Source organism: Ailuropoda melanoleuca, chromosome X (assembly GCF_002007445.2).
Source record: "Ailuropoda melanoleuca isolate Jingjing chromosome X, ASM200744v2, whole genome shotgun sequence".
NCBI lineage: Eukaryota > Metazoa > Chordata > Mammalia > Carnivora > Ursidae > Ailuropoda > Ailuropoda melanoleuca.
Window position 1 is genome coordinate 77,784,821 of NC_048238.1, and position 22,578 is coordinate 77,807,398.

Here is a 22,578-nt window from a genome sequence, read left to right on the forward strand (position 1 = left end):
GAAGGATGAAGCTGAGGGAGTCCAAGGTTGGGTGTGGGGTGGGGTGGGGGGAGTGCATCCAGGTCTGGGGGGTTGGAATGCAGGCAGGGAAAGGGGTGGGTATAGTATTGTGATTACTTGGGATTAGACACACCTTCCAGTGCCTTTATTAAGAGTGTGCCCTTGGGTAAGTCACTTTGAGCTCTGTGCCTCAGTTTCCTCGCCTATAAAATTGAATTAATAATAGTACCTGCCTCACAAGGTTGTTGTAAAAATTTAATGAGAAAATGTGTATAAAAAGTGCTTTGTATCATATCTGGCATATAATAAGTGCTCCATACATGGTAGTTATTATTGACGGCAGTTATAATGATAATAGACTGGAAAGAGTTGAATGCCTATCAGATTAATAAAGGCTGTTTGTGTGCTAGATATTCATTGCATGCTTATTACTGATTTCTCTGAGCCTTAGGGTCTGAGAAAGAGCTCAGATCGGGCCTAGAGGTGGAAGCAAAGGGCTTGTCCAAGGTAAGGTCCACGCAAGGCAAGGCAGTTAGCCCCAGGTGCTATGCTGAGCCAGGTGGACAGCAGTATAAAGACTCAGAATGGGGATGTGAGAAGCCAAGCAGCCCTCATCTTTTAAAATTATTTTTCTAAAGGTAGGCTCTGAACTTTGTCATCCAGCTCCTAGAGATATGATTCCCCTACATGCTTCTCTTCATTGCTGGGGTGTATTCCCTAATGGCACAGGGAGGACATTATTCCCATTTGAAGATATTTTCTTTTACTTTTTAAAAATATTTAATTTATTTATTTGATAGAGAGAGAGCACAAGCAGGGGGAGTGGCATGCAGAGGGAGAGGGAGAAGCAGGCTCCCCACTGAACAGAAAGCCCGACCTGGGGCTTGATCCTGGGACCCTGGGATCATGACCTGAGCTGAAGGCAGACACTTAACCGACCGAGCCACCCAGGTGCCCCCCAGTTGAAGATATTTTCATGGGAAATCAAAGAAGAGGAGGCAGAAAAGAATGAGGCCATCTCCTACACCCTTGGTGCCTTCAATCAACACAGGGCCGATCCTTGCTGGTGTGCAAACTATTTCCCTGACAGAAATGAGATCTGAAAGCTATCCCCCCTTTTCTGTCTTTCCAAATTTGACCTTCAAGTCTCAGCCCCATCTGTCCTTCATAAACCAACCCCACAACAACCTAATCAGAGAGGTATGGATAGGTTGGGTACAGCCAGACAAATGGAAATCACTCTAGGTCTTTCAAGTAGAAAATTTAAAACAGGGATTAGTATGTCGATGATGGAAGGGATAAGAAGCCAAACAGGACAGTAAGACAGCTCAGAGTTGTCAACTCAGCAACAACAGGAAGCCCCCTTTATCCCTAGAGTTGGAGGGACTACTGGAAGAGGTGGTGAGTGGTGTTACCAGAGCCCAGAGACAGGCTATCTGGGGGGAGCTAGAGCCAAGATGGGGATGCCTTGCAAAAGCTGGGGCCAAGGAGAGAGGGGATGCCTGGTGGTTGTTAAAGATGAGCCCCGTGAGAAATATAGCTGCTGCTGGTGGTACCACAAAAAAATGGGGTTTGGCATGAGAGACTATGGACTCTAGGAAACAAACTGAGGATTTTAGAGGGGAGGGGGGGTGGGGGGATGGAATAGCCAGGTGATGGGTATTAAGGAGGACACGTATTGCATGGAGCACTGGGTGTAATATGCATCAATGAATCATGGAACACTACATCAAAAACTAATGATGTACTGTATGGTGACTAACACAACATAAAAAAAAAAAAGTGGAGTTTGGGGTGTGGAAGAAATATCCGAGCTCCTCCATTCTTCTTACCTTTGGGTTGGTAAAACCTACCCAGAAGCCAAAGGGAGTGGACTGTAGGGAATATAGTGCTCTTGATACAGAGCAGAGCAGGAAATGGACAGAGAATGGTTCTGAGAGTCAGAAGGAGACAAAAAACCTAAATATCATCCTTATTTTACAGAGAAGTTGTATGAGGTAGAAAGAGGTCAGGTTGCCCCAAACCACACTAAATAGGAGTCCAGGTTTCAAATCCAGGCAGTCTGACTTCTCCTACACCCATTCTCTCTCTAATCACTATTATATAATCATGATAATAATACTATTGTTATTTTACTCATGTCAGACTTCTCCCTCTGAACTAGACTTTAAGCTCCCTAAAGGCATCAACTGTGTCTTTACCTTTATATCACGTAAAGCACCAAGCCCTTTTGTATTTTTCAGAACCTACCAGGAGATATAGGTTGTTCGCTGATCTGGGATTATTAGCAGGTCTTCATAGGTTCCACGTTACCCAAAGTGGGGGCACTATTAAAATGTCCTCTGTGGTTCTGAATGTTTGCTTTCTTGCTAGTGAAAGGTAGCAATCCCAGATCGGATTCCAGAGAATGGTTTGGCAATAGGGAAAAGCACAAGCTACAATGAGAAAAATTAATATCTAGATTGCGTGAGAGTATCCCAAAGGAAAGAGACAGTTATTAAAATCTGAAATGTCTCTGCTCCAATGTCATAAAATTTCTACAGGTTGAAACGAGCAACTCCTTCACCTGGAAAGAGGCTCTATTATCCCTTAGGCTTATTATAGCTTCCATAGTTTGGATAGTTTTGTGGGACTGAAAGCTGGCAGGGTTATGCTTTGTTCTGTTTTCTTAAGAAGCAGTTCTTGAGAGCTAAGAGAGGGATGTAGGTATGTTAGATGAAGTGTCCATGGTTCCGATGCTCATGAAATCTTTAGTCACTGCAACTGGAAGGACAAGGAGATCGGTGGTTCAGGGTTGCCATGTAGCTAGGGAATGAGAGAAGGTGTGCTGGGGACTTTGCAGTGAAAGTGCAGTTCAGGTGCTTCCTGGCCTCAAGGTGTATGTGATGGAGTAGCAGTTCCTTCTGTGCATGAGCGTTGGGGTCAGACTACCTCAATTCAAATCCAGGCTCTACCACTTTTTATCATATGATGTTATTTGTATCCTGGGGATAATAAAGTGTTATAATATAATGCACTATCCTCATTTTCCTCCTACCTCTCTGGTTGTTCTTTCTCAATCTCCTTGGGCGATCTATCCCATCTTTCCAACCTCTAAACACTCAAGTGCCTCACTTTTGGACCTCTTCCCTTTTGTATCCACACTCACTCCCTTAGTGATCTCACCGAGTCCCATGACTTTCAATAACATGCACATGCTAGTGACTCCCAAATCTCTTGTCTCCAGCCTGGCCCTCTCTGCTAGACCTGTAGACCCCTGCCTACCTGACATCTCCACTCAGATGTTTAACAGGTTATTTCCAACTCCACACGTCTAAAACCTAACTCTGGATCTCTGTCTCCAGATCTTTACTACTCTTCCTCATCTCAGTAAGGGCACACTCCATCCTTCCAGTTACTTAGGCCCATGGTCTTGGTGTCATCCTGGACTCCTCTCTTTTGCTCATACCCCACATCTGATCCATCAGAATTGGATGTAGCTTTGAAATATACCTAGAATCTGACCACTTCTCATCGTGTACGTCATGACCACCCTATTCTAAGCCACCACCAGCTCTTATTTTGGTTAATGCAATGATCTCATAACTTGTCTCTCTGTCTTGGTTGCTGCACCACTTCTGTCTTTTCTCAATCAGCATATTCTATTTAAAAAAAAAGATTTTATTTATTGGAGAGAGAGAGAGAGAACAAGCAGGGGGAGGGACAGAGGGAAAGGGAGAAGCAGGCTTCCCACTGAGCAGGAAGCCCAATGTGGGGCTTGATCCCAGAACCCTGGGATCATGAGCTGAAGGCAGACGTTTACCTGACTAAGCCACCTAGGTGCCCCTCAATCAGCACATTCTTATTAAAGTGCAAGTCAGATCACATGCCTCCTCTGCTCAAAACGCTCACATGGCTCCCTGTTTCACTCAGAGTAGGAGCCAAAGTCTTTACAAAGATCTCTCAGGCCCAACACAACCTGTTGTTGACCCTCATTACCTCTGACATAATCTCCTACTTCTCTCTGATTTGTGTACTCCACTCCAGTCACACTGGCCTTCCCAAGGCTGAAATCAGAATGTCGGTGTGGCTGAGCTCTTATCTCAAGGCTCTGGAGAAGAATCTGCTTCCAAGTTCATTTATGTTGTTGGTGGAATTCATTTCCTCATGGTTGTAGCATTGAGGTCCCCACTTCCTTGCAGGCTGTCAGCTGGGGGTTGGTCTCGTTTCCTAGAGGCCACCTGCATTTCTTCTCCATGTTCCCCTCCATCATCAAGCCAGCAACGGCACAACAAACCCTTCTCATGCTTCGAATCTCTGACATCTTCTTTTGTTACCAGCTGGAGAAAACTCTGCTTTTAAAGGACTTATGTGATTAGATTAGGCCCATCTGGATAATCTCCTTGATTAATAACCTTAATTATATCCGTAAAATTTCTTTTGCCATGTATGCAAAGTAATCACAAATGTGCTATCTCATCATATTCATGGTCCTGACGATTAGGGCAGGAAATCTTAGGGGAGCATATTAGGATTCTGCCTGCCACGATGACATTCAGACTGTTTAAGAAACCGACCAATCAGGGGCTCCTGGGTGGCTCAGTCTGTTAAGCATCTGCCTTCGGCTCGGGTCATGATCCCAGGGCTTGGGATTGAGTCCCGTGTCGTGCTCCCTGCTCATCAGGGAGCCTGCTTCTTCCTCTCCCCCCTGCTTGTGCACTCTCTCACTCTCTCTTTCTCAAATCAATAAATAAAATAATTAAAAGAAGAAACTGAATGTATGCTAGCAATAACACTGGAACAGAGGCATACAAAATACCTGCTGTTCAAGGCATCACCTTTTACCTGCTGGATTGTGAGGTGATCTAGGGGCATCCCCGAGGCAACAGCTGGAGTAGCAGTTTTTTACTGACTAGTATGAAAATATTTCAATGTCTTCACAACTGGGTGCCCTATCAGTGCATAGCAGTTGGTTATCTGCCTGGTTAGTGGGTTACAAATCATGGTGTAGTGTGCGAGTTGTCTTTTCTGTGCTTTGAAAGTCTGAAGTTGGACCCAGGTGACTGGGGGTGGGTGGGAAGACCACCTGCCCCCCCTTGGCCCTCCCAGGTGTACAGTGGCCCCTCCCAGCCTTGTTTACTGTCTTCACAGTGCTGGGATTGTTTTGATGAATGTCTTCATAGGCATAGCTGTCTTTTGCAGTTGGAGACTTCATCCATTATCTGAGCCTCCGAATGCTGCCACCCCAAGGGAGAGATAATCAATTCTATGTATTTGGGCTCTTCTCAAGCCTCGCAGCAGATGTGGCTTAGTAAGGCAAGTGCTGTTTACTTAATCTCAGCTTTAGAGTGAACACTCCACAGTAGCAAGAGAAACTGAAGGTTCTGAGTAACTTGCTGAATGAGGCTATATCACACAGATCATTACAAGCCCTGTGTTTTGTGAGGACCCGTCTCAGGCAAAAGAGATGCCCCTTGTAGGTGAGTTGGCAGTAGGAATAGCGCCTAAGGTAAGTGAATATTGTGGGGCTGGTCTGTCCCTCCCACCTCGTATTTCCATAAGGGTGAATTTGATGCAAATGGTATCAAGGGCAGGTTCACTTGATGGGACTGGGAACATACGCATGAGGAGCAGCGGTGACAAGGTGGATGTGCTGAAAGAAGTGTTGCAGAGAGAAATAAGCAGCTTGAGGGAGATAAAAGGATAAAGGGAGGAGAGAAAATCGATGCTAATCACAAATAATCACGATATAAAATATGGCCGGCTTCACCTGATGATGCTGGCTGGGACCACAGAGCACAGGCCCGGAGTGATCCTTGCTTCCCCATATCTTGAAGCTGACTATCAATGATAGCCAGTGGAGTCTCCTCTGGCAGAGAAATATGAATTTCTCAAGAGCCAGATCTCTATTCCACCAGCAGCTCTGTATCCCGCATAGAGCATCGAGAAAGAGCTTGACCTTTCAAGGGATTGCTATTGCATGGTGTTCCTGGGCCCTGTCTTAGGATGTACGCCAAACATATTCCCAGTAAACCATGTCAACAACTGAGTCTCCACTTAGACTGAGTCAGCCTGTTGATACCTTTTGAAGTAAGAGAGACTCATCTGCAGTGGCTTCCCTTCCTCTGATATTTCCTCCATATCAGAGCCCTTCTAAAAACCACATTGACTACTGAAGTGGAGATGTTGCAAGCGGAATCAAATCTACTTGCTGGTCTTTACTGCTCAGACAGATCCAGATATTTTTGGAATCAGGTTGCCCAATCTCAGGACCCCACTGGATCCAGTTCCAAATGATAAAGACACATTACCAGAAGATCCCAAAGTAGGAGGTAGTATTCAGAATGGTTGGCCATGGGTTCATAGGTATGAGATCTTCCAGCAAACACACACCCCTCTGCCGCCAAGCTCTCTCTTCAAGCTAAGGTGTTTTCTTCCGGTACCACATTAGGTGGCATTAAAACACAACTTGCTACCAGCAGGTGGTGACAAGAGAGCCAGAGTTGATTATTTCCACCCTTCCTAGCAAAATGTCACTGAGCTCAGTGGGAGACACCACAGCCCTGTATGAGGTGACAAGAAAATCTCTTTGTTTTCCACTGCCATTAGGAGTGATCAGCTGCAAGACACCCAGGGAGAAAAAAAACAAGTGCTTCAGTGTGGATATTGCCATCTTTGGCAGTGTAAGAGGATGTTAGGCATAGGGGTGGGAAAATAGCCCCCTGAGATTTTAGGCCTCTCCCCTTTATACAGACAGACTTGGAGTGAACATAGATCATTCCAGAGTTCTTGGTCTGGTTGGGTTTGAACTATTCAGAGAGAGAAGTATAAAACTGAGTGATATTCCATTTCAAAAGCAGCAGATGGACAGTATTTCAGAGCTAGAAGGGACCTTGCGAACTTAGCCTTTCATCTAGACATCCAGGCTCACAGGATGTCAGAGCCAGCAGGGATATTAAAAGACCACTGCATCAGACATACAAATGGCCAACAGGTGCATGAAAAGGTGCTCAGCATCAGTAATCATCAGGGAAATGTAAGTCAAAACCACCATGAGCTATCACGTCACAGCTGTTAGAGAACAGCTATTATCAAAAAGATAAGAGGTAACAAGTGTGGTGCAAATGTGAAGAAAAGGGAACCCCGGTGCACTGTTGGTGGGAATGGAAATTGGTGCAGCCACTATGGAAAACAGTATGGAGGGTCCTCAAAACAATTAAAAATAGAACTACCATATGTTCCATCAATCCCATTTCTGGGTATATAGCCAAAGAAGATACAACCATCATCTTAAAGAAATATCTGCACTCCCACGTACTGCGGCACTGTTCACGATAGACCAGACATGGAAACAACCTAACTGTCCCTTGACAGACAAATGGATAAAGAAAATACGGTGTGCTTATATACAACAGAATATTCCTCAACCATGAGAAAGAAGGAAATCTTGGATGGATGAAACTGGAGGGCATTAGGCTAAGACGAATAAGTCAGGCAGAAGAAGACCAATATTGTCTGATCTCAGTTATATGCGGAATCTAAAAAAGTCAAATGCAGAGAGACAGAGAGTAGAAGGGAGGTTGCCAGGGGCTGAGGGTTGGGGGAAATGGGGGATGTTGATCAAAGAGTACAAATTCACAGTTAGAAGTTGAATAAGTCCTGGGGATGTAATGTCCAGCATGGTGACTCTAGTTAACGATATTGTATTGTATACTTGAAAGTTGCTAAGAAAGTTGCTATCTTAAATGTTCTCACCAAAAAAGGGGGGGGCATTTATGTGGGGTGAAGAATGTGTTAACCTCATTATGATAAATATTTTGCAATATATATGTGTATCAAATCATCACATTATACACTTTAAACTTACCTGATGCTATATGTCAATTATGCCCCAGTAAAGACCATCCATTTCAACCCTCTCACTTTTTGGATGAAGAAACTGAAGCCCACAAAGGGAAAGTAAGTTACTGAAGGTCACAGTTACAAATGACAGGACTAGGACTAGAGTCCCTGGTCTTCTAACTCCTAATATATTTTTTCACTATATGCCCCCACCTAAGCACCTAAGATCTAAACCATCCTAATGGATACTTTTATGTTCTGATTTCTTTAAACTGTCCAGTGAGAGAAATTCTACAAACCCACCTAGGAGAATATATCTCATTGCTATTTATGGTTAGGAAATTTTTCCTAATAGATAACTCAAAATCCTCCTGCTGCAACATAAACCCATGCCTCTTTGGATCACAGATGGTCACTATCACCAGTAGTATTCATGAAATGTGGACAACACGTGTATATATCTGTGTGTGTAAAACTCTGTATGTATATTTATGTATATATTTATATGTATGTTGTATTTATACAACCAATACTTTAAGCTGCTTTTCTGTAGGCTAAATGATTCGTCAGTGGCAGACCAAATCTGAGAATAGCATCTATGAAGGAAGACCAGAGTCAAGTCTTTTCATCTGTCTTCTGTGCTATAGCAAAAACTTTCAGCAACAGATAGAACCATGGGGGTGATTTAGCATCTTCATATGAACTCAGCATCCAAATCCACTGATACCCAACTAAACAGGACCTTAGATAACCAGAACTCCTTTGCTACCACTCCATTTCTAAATATGATAGGCAGATCATAAGAAAATATGCTAAGGTTAGATATTTACTTTGGCACCAAAAACCAGGGCAGGGCCTGGACCGATCCTCTGTCCTATACCTTCGCCATTTCTCATTTAGGGTAATATTGCTGATCCAAATGGTAGCATGATGGTCCAAAAAAAAAAAAAAAGATTTAGTGATTGACTCTACTTAAGCACGTCTCACAGTGGAATGCAATTACTCATATATCCTTGATCAAAAATTAGGCACTCGCGGTCTGAGAACGTGCTCAGTTTTGTGAGGGACATGTTTCCAGTGAAGAGGGAGATAAGACCCTCCTGCCTAGAGAACGAGTCAGCTCAATCCACCCTGGAGATTAGTGGGGTAACAAGTTATAGCCAAACTCTGCTCATACCTCCTGAGCTTTCTTTTCTAAAGCAACAAAATAGATTCAGAGTTTTAAACATATTTTTAACCGGCTACCAGAAAGTCTTATTAACTAGAACATCCTCTTCTAGATTACTGAGATTCAATGGACTCAAAGTCTAAACTGAGTTGCCTTAGAGAGAAACAACTCACTCTAACAACTGGGAAAGCTAATGGAAAATACTCAAGGCAGACACACTGCTTCATTGAGCTTCCAGTGGGCTCCAGGCCAATGCAACCACTCCTGAAATAAAGTAATCACCCTTGTAAAGCAAAGCTACTCACGGCAATAAGCTGGTAGGAGTTGTTCATCATGGCAATCAGCATGTTCAGCAGCACGACTAGGGAGATGACGTTGTATGTTCCAAACATGGTAGCTCCCACAAACTCTGTGAACTCGTGTCTGGCTTTCACATTGGTGACATAGAGATTTAAAAGGCCAAAGACAGACCAAAAGAGTGACTGGAGGGTTTCGAAGAGCCTGAAAGAGGTTGAAGAGCAGGTTAGTTAATTCTCTAGGAAGGGGAGGAAAGAGAGTCAGAAAACATGAAGGGATCTGCTTAATAAGGGGCCTGTCAGATTTACGTCCCAACAGGGAGACTGATGATATCGCACATTTTGGTCTCTTTCCCCACACAAACCAATCGGGTGGGTTCATCTCTTTGTTACCGCTTCTGTCTCTTAGGCTTCCCCCTTCCACCGGGAATACCTTCTCTCTCTTCTCAGTCTACACAGAGCCTATGCTTTTCTAAGAGTTATTTCCAGGGCTCCTTCCTTTGCCAAACTTTCTCTTTCATCTTGAGACCATGTGATTTATCACCTTTTGAATTACATAATGGCAGTAAATGAGTAGTTAAGAATATGGTACTTGGGTTAGATTGTTCTAGGTTAAAAATCTCAGCTCTGTCATTTGCCAGCTGAGTGAACGTGAACAAGTTACCATTTCTGATACTTCTTTTATGGTTGTGACAGGCCCCAGCGGGGTGCTAAGCTGAGTGAAGGAGCTTAGGGATCCTTGAACTAACACATTGTGTAGATTATTTTTAACGATATGCTAACTAACAATTACTGAGAACTTACTATATATAAACATGTTAAACACTTTTCCCTACATGATCATTATTATCCTTATAAAAACTTTACTGTTATGGCTGAGGAAGCAGAGAGTCAGAGGTCACTCCGCTCTGAGTGCTGAGCTAGAAATCAAATCCAATTCCATCTCACCTCCCCAAACCACTACATTATTTTACATTAGATGGCTTCACAAATTATTGCTTCCTCTCCTAATCTCCAAATATGTAACTTTGCAATGATATGTTTTCAGTGTCTAGGGTTTCCTTGGCCTCATATTCAGAAGTCTGTACAGGCAGCAATAAAAGGCAGCCAGCTCCGGGTGGCCAAAATCAACCATTTCTCAAGCACGCAGATGAGGGGCAGAATATAAGAAATGCTACTTTAAGATTAGATGCCTTTTTCTATTGCTCAAAATAGGTTGTTTTAATTTTTTTTAAAGATTTATTTATTTATTTATTTTTAGAGAAAGAGAGCATGAGCAGTGGGAGGGGCAGAGGAAGAAGGGGAGAGAGAGAAAGAGAGAGGGAAGCAGACTCCCTGCTGAGCACAGAGCTCCATGCAGGGCTCCATCACATGACCCTGAGATCACGACCTGAACCAAAATTAAAAGTCGGTTGCCCAATTGACTGAGCCACCCAGGTGCCTCCAAAATATGTTGTTTTTAGGGTGCAATATATTTTGAGAGGCTTAGGGATTTCTTCTTGGGTTCATTTAGGGGGTATGTGGGAAATGTTTTAAAGATTCCCTCTACCTGGGAGTGGTCTTCCCCCCATCTTTGCACGACTGTCTCCTTAACATCATTGGAGTCTTAACTCAAATGTCACTTCCTCAGAGAAGCTTTCCTTGGTCCCTCTACCAAAATTAGCTCCACCAGGTTTTTTTCTATCTTATTGTCTCATTTAATTCTCTCTCTCTCTCTCTTTTTTTTTAAAGATTTTATTTATTTACTTGACAGAGATAGAGACAGCCAGCGAGAGAGGGAACACAAGCAGGGGGAGTGGGAGAGGAAGAAGCAGGCTCATAGCACAGGAGCCTGATGTGGGGCTCGATCCCAGAACGCCGGGATCACGCCCTGAGCCGAAGGCAGACACTTAACCGCTGTGCCACCCAGGCGCCCCATCTCTCTCTCTTTTTTAAAGATTTTATTTTTTTATTTGTTAGAGTGAGCAAGAGAGAGAGTGTGAGTGAGCACAGGCAGGGGGAACGGCAGGCAGAGGGAGAAGCAGGCTCCTCACCCAGCAAGGAGCCCAATGCAGGGCTCGATCCCAGGACCCTGGGATCATGACCTGAGCCGAAGGCAGACGCTTCACTGACTGAGCTCACCCAGGCATCCCATCTTGTTTAATTTTCTTTGTAGCATTTAAAACTCCCTAAAATTATATGAAGTAATTTTTTATTTAAATGTTTATTTTCTGTCCATCCCCACTAGAACGTAAGCCCTAGGAGAGCAGAGACATACAGCTACTCTGTACCCGGCACATGATAGGCACTAGATAATACTTGTTGAATAAATGAATGAACACTTATTAACTATTACTATTACTGTTATTAATGGATTAAAGTCTAGAAGACTCCAGTCTCATTGATAATTGCCCGGCCAGTAGGAAGCAGAGTGGGGTTAGTCATTTTGAAGGTTGTGCTCTGCCTACACTGGCCTGACTCTCACGGAGCCTCCTTCAGAGCTGTTCAGGCAACATGCACATGGCCCTTTTCAACCAGTTACATGGCTCTTCTTGTATCATCCTAGGTAACTTCCGTGATTCTTCCAGCATCACATTGCTTGTGAGCTGCCTAGACGGAAAAAATTTGCTTTTTGTTTGATGAAAATAAGTGCCGGTTGGTGAAGCATTTGAGAATCAAAAGTAAGATGAGAGCCTGGAGGTCAGGGGACAGGTTGGCACAAGAACCGGAATATGGCAAGTCAGACTTAGCGCACAATCCGAATTTCTAGGAGAGTCTAAAAGTCAGGGCCAGGCAATACAGTGCATTGCAGAGCCAGGCAGAGGATTAAAAATGGGAAAGAAATGGGGCTCAAGAGTCTGGTTCTACCAAGGGGGCACAACCAGGATGTGGCAGGGTCCATCGGAGATCAGGGCAGGTGGGAGGCCAGCAATGGCACAAGCAGCTAGCCAATAGCTGGAGAGCAGAAGCCAGGGTGGGTGTGGTTCAGAAAAACAGGAGCTGCAGCAAATCGGAATGGTAGTTTGAAAAACCAGGGTCTCTGGAAGTTGAATGACCTCGAGTATAGAAAACATTCAATAAGGGGCACCTGGGTTGCTCAGTTGGTTTAGTGTCTGCCTTTGGCTCAGGTCATGATCTCAGGGTCCTGGGATCGAGCCCCACATCAGGCTCCCTGCCCAGCAGGGAGTCTGCTTCTCCCTCTCCCTCTGCCCCTGCTTGTGCTCCCTCTCTCTCTCTCAAATAAATAAATAAGAATCTTTAATAAAAAAAAATGCCACAGGTAATGCTTGAGTGTAGAACTTACTACTGGCTGTTGCAATGACTGATACAAAGATTCCCGAAAAGTGAAAGTTCACACATTTAAAATCTTCCTTCAACTGTGGTGATATTCTAGTCAGGGAGATTCTATATTTATAATTGTACAAGATAGAAAAAAAAAGGTGGAAAGATTGTTCCTCAGTTTTCATAGTTCATACTGAGAATGCCTTCAATATGGTGCATAAAATGTCGGAACATGGCCTGGCCACTAGGAGAAGCTGGGTTGTTGAAAGCTTTCTTCACCTTTACCTACCCAGTTAAAATGGGTGACTGACATATGGGGTAGATAAGAGCATTCTAGTGATACCTCTGTAGGAAGCCCAGTGGCTTCTAGGCTAGGTTGAATTTACAGGGAAAGGGCCACTCCCTAGAGCAGTGGACATTACCTGCTGGCCAGGTCTATAATAAAATCATCACAGATCACAGGGATGGCAAGGGATGTTGACCAAACCCCAGAATCCTAATGCGGAAGGAATATCTTTTTGATTTTAACGAATATGATTTTAAAGAAAATAATCTATTTTTATTTAGCAGAGAGTAAACAAACATATGCTATCTCAAGAAGGGGCACAAAGTGAGTATACAAACATTCAAGAAGACTTGATATTGAATATATGGAAGACAAATCCATCCCAGCTGGTTAAGGGGGAACTTGAGCATGTTGCAAGCCATCCACAAATAGATCACAAAGCTAAGAGGGGCACAGTGGAATAAAGATAGCAACTGCAGTGCTCTGGACACTTTCTGAAAGTCTCATCTCTGAGATGGGAAGTTCATCTTTCGAAAGGCAGAAGGACTATGGACAGGGTTTACCCTGCTGGACTTAATTCAGACCAGTGAAGAACGGGAGGGTAAACCGAAATAGAAAGGCTGCTTGGGTGAAAGCAGTGATGTCATCCTGGATTTCACATGCCCATTCTGCAGTTCCGCAGACTTGCAGTTTCTTATTCCATCATACATTTCATGAGCTTCTGACTCTGGATGGAATGCTCCTACCATGCTCCCAAATTCTAGACTCCCTTTTCATCCCGTCTCCTTCTCTTCCCACCTCTTGTTTGTCCTGCCCTGCCTCCTTTCCTAGGAGGTTGGGTTAGATGCTTCTCTTTTGTTCTCCCATAGCACTTTAGCCTGATTCTACAAAGGCATATATCACACTCCAGCGATAGTATAGGGGAGTGGCTAAGAGCAAACTTTGGACTCCTCCCCTTATTAACTATTTGACTTTGGAAAACTTAACCTTTATTTATTTTTTTAAAGATTTTATTTATTTATTTGACAGAGATAGAGACAGCCAGCGAGAGAGGGAACACAAGCAGGGAGTGGGAGAAGAAGAAGCAGGCTCATAGCGGAGGAGCCTTGATGTGGGGCTCGATCCCACAACGCCGGGATCATGCCCTGAGCTGAAGGCAGATGCTTAACCGCTGTGCCACCCAGGCGCCCCGAAAACTTAACCTTTAAACTTCAAGTTTCCTCATCTCTAAAATAGTTTATTGGAAGGATAAATACTAATTGCTAACATTTACTGTGCCCTTATTACGTGCCAGGCACTGTGCTAAGTGCTTTGCATGTCTTGTAGTGTTTGATGCTCAAAATAACCCTGTGAAATAGCTACATTATTTTATTTTTTTCAGATGAGAAACTAAAGCACAGAGTGGTCACACTGGTAGGAAGTGGCAAAAGTAAGATTTGCACCAGGCTCTTCTGATCCTGGAGCCCACATGCTTAACTACTTTTCTCTATTACATAAGATACCACCTATAACACAGTGGACACAGTGTTTGGTATAAACATTAAAAATGGCAGCTATTCTAATTGTTTACACTTCATATTCTTCATTAGACTACGAACTTCTTGAGGATAAGAATGCCATCTTAGTATCCTCATTGGCTGGCATGTAGCAGTTGCTGAATACATGTTTGTTGAATAAATCTGTTAAAGATGATGGAAGAAGCACACAACTAAGAAGAGTACAGATAATTGGTGCCATCCTGTGATAAGATAGCAGGAAGGCTATGCATTTAAAATAGGGGGAAAAGCAAGAGACAAACAACAACAATATTTAAAACCTGGCCAGAAACATAAAGAACCTTTGATGGGGACTGAGTTTGTATCCATGTAAATAAGATGGGGAAATATGGGCTGAATGCTGGGTAGAGAAGTCACCGCTGATTAAGTAGGGATAGCCACAAACGAATGGAGTTGGTCTACAAGGAGGTCCCAAGTGACCTGCTGTGTCACTGCTATGACCTGCTATGGCTTTGCATGTATTCGTGATTATAGCAATTTTATACAACAAGTTTTATGTAACTTCACAAAATCAGCCTTGCACCTGCATCCCTGGATAAAAGCACAGACTACAGCTTGTATGCCTGGATTGAAATCCTGACTCTGTCACTTATCATCTGTGTGACTGGAGGCAGCCTGTATAACTGCTTTGTACCCTAATTTCTCTATCTGTAAAATGGGTAATAATAATAACACCTACCTCATAACATGGTTGTGAGGATTAAATGAATTAATTCATGTAAGGCTCATTTTGTACTAGTGCCTAGACCTAACACTCAGTAAATGTTAGATACTTTTATGATTATTCTTAACCTTTACATTTCTTTATTGTCTTTAGAGATTGTCATCCATTTGCATATCTAGTTGCACATAGTTGCAATCATAGTGTGTATAATTTTTGTGTTTTTAAGAGTTACACATTTGGGTTATGTTACTTTTTGTGTATATATAGAATCTTCACATGTATCATTTTAATAGCTGCCCAATATATACCACCCAGTGAATATCAAGCCCGTCTGACATTTTAATCAATGCTTTGGATAAGAATAGATGGCAAGCTTCTAAGATCTTCAGATGACACAAGACTGGGAGGGATAGCTAATACACGGGATGACAGGATCAAGATTCAGAAAGGTTTCAACAGCATGGAGCAATGGGCTAGAACTAACAAGATGAAATTTAATAGGGATCAATGTAGAGCTTTGCTCTTGGGCCAAGTGCCCAAATTCAGGATGAGGGATGTAGGAGAAATGCCAAGGATTTTCTCTGACAGCAAGCTAAAAGTGGATCAGCAGAGTGACACTGTGTTAAATGCTTTGCATGTGTTGTAATATTTGATTCTCAGATCTTCAGTATGGCCAGATACTTCAGCCATATGAGGGGGACAGTGCAGAAGTAAATCTTCTGGAATCGAGGATAAGATGGGCATGTTGAAAATCATTATGTCTTAGGCTTCTGTGGTAGGTACAAGGCTTGCTAAAGTGGGGTAATCTCAGTCTGGCAGGTGAAAGAGCCAACAATGGCTACCATACAAGTTATATTGTCATGGAGATGTGCTTAGAATGCTGCGGGCAACAAACACACAAGGAGCCTGTAACTGAGAGTGGGGTTAGAATGGGTAAGAAGAGACTTAGAAGAGCAGGTAATTTTTCAGCAGAGGCTTGAAAGATGGGTTAGAGTTTTCCAGGCTGGCCAGGTGGGGATGGGCATTCCAGGCAGGCAGAGGGAATGGTGTGGGATGTGCAAAGGCCTATAGGGCCAAGATGCTCTCCTGTAGTAGGAAAGAACAAGATGTTGCCAATGGGGAAGAGGAGTGAGAGGCTGGAGAGGTGGGGTCCAGGTTATCAAGGCCCTGTGTACTGTGGTAAAGAGGTGCATTTTATAATGGAGAAGATTTCAGTACCTGACAGGCACGAAGCTGGGTGGTGACAAGATTAGACTGGTATTTAGAAAGAAACATCTGTGAGGCAGGTGGGAAATTGTATGGAGGAGAGAGAAGGCTGGAAGCAGGGAGACCAATGTGTGGGTGAGTGGGTGAATGGGAGAGTGGGTGGATGGGGAAGCGGGTGGGTGTGGGTGGGTGAGTGTGTGTGTGCGCGCGCGCATGCGCGCACGTGCGCGCACCCATGCACGCACGTGCGCGCACCCATGCATGCACGTGCACGCACCCTAGCATGCACGTGCGCGCACCCACGCATGCGCACGCCCACACACGCATGCATGCATGCACACGCACCACACGCATGCACGCATGCGTGCGCGCACACCACACGCATGCACGCATGCGTGCGCGCACACCACACGCATGCACGCATGAGCGCACACGCACGCATGCGCGCGCACATGCGTAAAGGCTAAATTCAGGAGCTACTTTCGAAGTCCAAGTGGCAGGGCTTGGTGAGAGATCGGACGAGTTGCGTGAGGAAGAAGGTAAGAGTCATAGATGACTCCTAGGATTCTGGCTGGTGTCATTTAATAAGATAAGGAGTTAAAGGGGAAATAGGTTTGGGGTGGGGATATGGAGATAATGGAATTTAGCTGCGGACATTTTGTTTTTAAGACGCCCGTGACACGGCCATGTGCGTTTAGGAGGAATTTGGAATTGAGGGCTGGAACCGCAGAAAGAGAGGTAAGACCAGCAAGTTAGCTTCTTGCCGCTTCCACCGTATTTCTGTCGGAGGTCTCATGCCTTCCCAGTTGCTTCTCTCAGTAGTAAATGAAGGCCAGGTGTCCCAGGGTGGAATACTAGACTTAAAACTGCCAGTAGTACCGTCACGTGGTTGCCAGTAAGGACAGTGAGATCCTCCTGAACTGTGTGCCTGGAAAAAATATCTTTTTTTTTTTTTAAGCCAAAGAATAGCAAAGGCGTATCTGGAGAATCAGAAGGAAAATGACAATAAGCTGAGGGCATAGTTTATGTCCGGTATATAAATACGCTTGCTTTCTCTTTTTCTGAAAAGTTGTGTTTTTCTGATGCTCTGACCAAATAGTGTGTATTTTAGGAGGTATTATAAATGCCTGAGTTGAGTTGTTCAAAAGAAAACATAAAGCTGAGTCAGACCTCTATGGAGGAAAAAAATCAACACCTAGAAGAAAAGTTGAGGTAATATTACTGCTGATTTGGCTCCAGCATGACAATGCTTCTTTATACCTAATGTCCAAGGTATAATTTTGTGTACGCCAGGTACCCATTCTTGTCAATTGTCCCTGCTGGGAGCAAAATGTTAGTTGGCAACAGGGGCGTTAATAATGAGTATACAAATTTGCAAGGAGGCATTTCATAAACTTCTTCAGCAGAGTTTACATGAAAGGGTAATTGGGAGGGGACCTGGCCTCCTGGAAGGCAGTTCACATTCAGGTGTTCAGTTCTCTTACACACTTAGATGTGAACAAAGGCAGCCTCCTGGTGCTCAAGCTACTACAGAATTGCTCTTCATATTGAAAACAGGTTGATAGGAGTCCTGCCTCTAGAGGAATGCCGGAGAAGAAGCAGAGCCTAGCCAAGAGGCACTAGCACCGTGACCGGTTGCCGTTACACACTCCTGGTTGGCTTCACCAAAAAACCCCACTATCTTCTTGTCAACCTATTTGGCCTCTTTTTCCTTTCCCGTGAGTCTGATTTTCCGATGCAAGATTTTCCCGAGTTCTGGGAAGAGAGGCGGGGGGTGTGGCCTAGTGGAGGGGGTGGGTGCTGTAAAATGGGCAATGGAGTGAGCCAACATTTTGCAAACTCTGTTCATTGGTACGTCATCCTGGCCAATACATTTGGGGTAATCTCTCCCTACATCGTGGATTCACAATGAAACATCTCTGAGAAGACCTGCAGTGAAGAAATCTTTTAAAATTTGTCCTCGCCTTTCCAAACGTCAATGGATCATAGATCCTGTTTCTATATTTCTTATCAGCCCCGTGAACTGTGGTTGTTTGTAACCCATTTTAGAAAATGCTGCTAGAAACAAATAATATGGGTAGGCTATACAGCATTGTTTTTTCCCCTCTTTATTGGTGCAACTTGGGGGTGAGCAGAAACTCCTTTTTTCCCCTGGCCTTTGTTATTCTTTTTAAAGATTTTATTTATTTATTTGACAGAAAGAGAGAGAGACAGCCAGTGAGAGAGGGAACACAAGCAGGGGGAGTGGGAGAGGAAGAAGCAGGCTCCCAGCAGAGCAGGGAGCCCGATGTGGGGCTCGATCCCAGAACCCTGGGATCAGGTCCTGAGCCGAAGGCAGACGCTTAACAACTGAGCCACCCAGGCACCCCTCCCCTGGCCTTTGTTATTGAACACATTTCTAGAACGTCTCAGTTCACTGAATTGCCTTAGCTTATAGGGTTAAGGGGAAAAATGTATCTTAGTTTAATGACTAAAACCCTCCCATGACCTTGGGGTTATTACTGTGAATACCAGTGATAAGTGGCACTTTCCAGAACTGGGGGGTTGAGATGGACAAGTTATAGGACATTGAGTCTAGGGTAAGCCCAGGACCTCTCCTGGAATATAACAAATTTCCTATTGTGTGCTTATTTTCTTCTCATTTGTTTCCCCTAACAGTGATTTGTCAGAAAATAAAAACCATCTTGGAGGCTTGAAGGTCCTAAAGAAGTAGACGTTGAGTTTACCAAGAAAAGGTACAGAAATCCTGTGTGTCTGGAGGCAGTGGTCTCATGGGCAACCTCATGAGCTGTCTCCTTATGACCCAAGTGAGAAAGTGCTAAGGGCCCTAAATTAATCCCGGAAGGTGAACTCCTTCTAATCTTAACTTCAGCCTGTCCCCTCTGTAGCTGACTCATGTGAAAGGGGGTGCAGGTGTCACTGGGAGGTGCTCATAGGCTTTTATTGTAAGCCCCATCTATGCTCTACTTTGGGCTATGGCACAGAGAATTTGTCCCTCCCAGCACTCAGCTTCTATTCCACACTGTGTGGACTCAGGCAATCTTACTGGTTCTTGTGAAACATTCCCAATTAATATTGCTTGAAGGTGGATTTGCATGCCTTCTGTCTTACAACACTAGGTAGGAGAAGCACTCCTTAGTCAGATATAATGTCCATCCCCACAATGCAATCAGGCAAAAGGGATGCAACCACTTTGCATAAAGCCTGTTCAAACACACCAGCTCTCCTATAAACTTTTACCTTAGTTCCATCAACTCTTGTGTTCCTACCTCCAGTCTGTATAAGGATTTCATTGACAGGCTTTGGTTTTATAATACTACGTAGGGGAGGTTTTTCCCAGCCAGACATAATATTCATTCCCATAAAAACATTTAGGTAAAGGAGACAACAGCATTTTTACATTAAGCCTGCTCAAACATTCCACCTTTCATGATCCTATCAACCCTTACATTTTTATTTTTTTTATTTCTTTTTAAATAAGCTCTACACCCAACATGGGGCTTGAACTCATGGCCCTGAGATCAAGAGTCACGTGCTCTACTGACTGAGCCAGCCAGGCATCCCTACCCTTACATTTTTATATTTTCTCAATCTGATTGTAGCCTGAGTCAGGGTGTCACCAAGGGGTTTTGGTACCACAGTTAGGAGGAGTTCTGTGTGAATGAGTCCAGAAACTTCTCTTTTCTACCCTCTGACCACTTTACCCATTCTTGTGCAGAAGTCTTTGGGTCCCCAGCCAGAGTTTGAGCCAAGGGACCCTGGCCTTTTTGTCAGTGTGTAACTTGATTAATCTGTCCAAAGACTGCCGCAAATGATTGCTGGTCAGGTTTCTCATTGTAATTTTTGCCTGCTGGTTTTTTAAAGTTCTCCAAACTGGGATAAATAGAGTAGACTTGTTTTGGGCCCTTTGATGTTGGGGGACCAGCACGGAGTCCCTTTGGCCCCCCAACCTTGGACAGTGTTGTATTAAAATCTTTACTTTAACCCTATCAGTCTGTTTTATTCATCTCAGTCCTTAATAACCATCTAAAGATTTTCCATCCTGTGGGATGAGTCCTGGGACGCCTTCCTCTCTGTTTCCTCTTTGTTTTGCTCCTTTCAATATTTGCTTTATTCACTGTATTCCTTAATAACTGTTTAAAAGCTTCTACCTGTGTGGACTCTTGCTATTCTATTGTTATAATTAACTAATGTTTTTATTAAGACCCACGAGAGAAAGCTGAGACATCAAATTGGCAAAGGCTTCCCGGAGTGTTTTTTGGTTTTGCAGCAGTGAGGTTATGTGGGGTGTCCATGGGAAAGAGGCCCCTTAACCAGAGCATTTACCATGACCTGGGTAATGGGCATATTCAGCAGGCATATATCTCAGTCATCTTAAAGCCAATTCCACGTAACTTGCAAAGGAAGCATGTCAGCAGCTTCATTGGGGGTATTCCACTTGGTATTGATGGGGGGAATTGAGAAGTCCTCCTTCTCAGGGTAAACAGACCCTACAGTGGCTTTTATCAGGTTAACTGGGCTGGTCATTCCCTTAGGAGTAACCTCCTTCGTATCTGGATCACATATAGCCATCTGTGATTGTTCAGTCATGAGCTGTGGATCCCGTACCAACCCAAACATGCCCTTCCACTCCACAGTATCCAAAATCAAAGGCACAGCTCCTAAATTAGTTACTCTCATGATTTATTTTAGTAAAGGGGCTTCAAGAAGTTGATGATACTGATCCACAAAATGAAAACAATTCCTTCACACTGTACTCTCGGGTTTCAGTAGTTTCTTGATTTTGCCCTCCCACACATTGACCACCTTCTTGGTGACCAGATGTCTTAGAGGGACCTTCTGTTGTCTCTGTACAATTTTTACCTTGGGGGGGTGACTTTGAGTCTAGTGGCCCAAACTCAGACTGACCCAAATCTGAGTTTGGTTTAGCATCAAGGCCCAAGCCAGCACTTCCTTTTAATTTCATTTTAGCTATTATGGATAATAACCAAGGGATTGTATGTTTAGCATGGTTCTTATTATTTTGCATTTCCTTATATATTCAATGAGCTAATTCCTTAAGAGTTGGGTTTACTACTGAAGTGGTTCAGAACAAGGCTCCCCAAAGTATACCATTTGGCACGTGAACTGTTTTGAGCTGAAGGCAGTCAACACCCAGAGGACTCGAGAAATTTTCACCCCTCCTTTAACTACTTAGAAGATTTAAATAGGAAAAATTTCCCGAAATGATAGTTTTTACCAGAGATTAATTTTATTTAAATGACCCATCTGTATGGCAGGGCAAACACCTAATTGCCAGACATCTGTTGTTCTTCTTGTCCTGTGAATCACCCTTTGAAGCCCCAGGCCTATATTCATCCCATTCCTTAGCTCAGGACGGCATATATACCTCATTTTACCTTTCTGTCTTTGAACCTCTCATATATGTGGGGTTTCCATACAAACAAAATTAAATTTGATTTTCTCCTGTTTATCTGTCTCATATCAATTTAATTCTTAGACCAGCTGGAAAAATCTTTGAAGGGTAGAAGAAATATTTTCATCTCCAAAACTACCATTTCTAAAGTCCACTGGTAATTTTTACCTTTAGTAGTGGATCACAGTGCAGCTGCAGTTTCATACTGTGGGTGACTAGGTAGCCATCCAGGGATCAAAGGTTCATCATCCCCTGCCCTTCTATCATTTCTCTTCCCAAACCACACGTTTCTGTGAGTCAGGGCTCTTTTAGCAAATTTCATTTCTCTGATGCCAACTAAGGGCTTCTGAACCCAACATGTGGATGTGGGGAGGATTTCCCCCCACACCACCGATTCTCCAACACCAGCTGGGTGTCCTGTAATTCAATGCAATTCTGACACTACTGGGCGATAATGTTAGATTCTGTGGATTTTAGGACTCAGTCCCCACAAGACTACCCTCTTTCCCCCACTTCAGATGTCAGTTAAAAGTTCAGGTTGTTACCTGTGCTTCTGACTAACGGGTTATAGATCAAGGGTTCCCGCAACCTTCTCTTTGGGTCCAGTTAATTTGCTTGAGTGGCTTACAGAGCACAGAGAAACATTTCATTTACTAGATTATCGGTTTATCATAAAAAGATATAATTCAGGAACAGCCGGTGAAAGAGATGCATAGAACAAAGTAATAGGGGAAAGGTGCAGAACTTCCATGCCTTCTCCAGACACCCCATTGTCCCCAAATCCCCATGTGTTCACCAATCTGGAAGCTCTCCAAAGCCTGTCCTTTTGGATTTTTGTGGAGGCTTCATTGCATAGTCATGATTGATTAGACTCATTGGCCACTGGTGATTAAACTCAGTCTTC

The 22,578-nt window shown here is 43.7% G+C and overlaps 1 protein-coding gene across 1 annotated transcript in view; it reads right to left on the minus strand.

Moving 5' to 3' along the window:
* TRPC5 (transient receptor potential cation channel subfamily C member 5) overlaps positions 1 to 22,578 on the minus strand; it is a 249,344-nt gene that overhangs the window by 15,762 nt on the left and 211,004 nt on the right. The window contains exon 9 of the mRNA XM_034649039.1: positions 9,295 to 9,490. Coding sequence (XP_034504930.1) covers positions 9,295 to 9,490 — 196 coding nt within the window. The remainder of the gene's footprint in view (positions 1 to 9,294; positions 9,491 to 22,578) is intronic.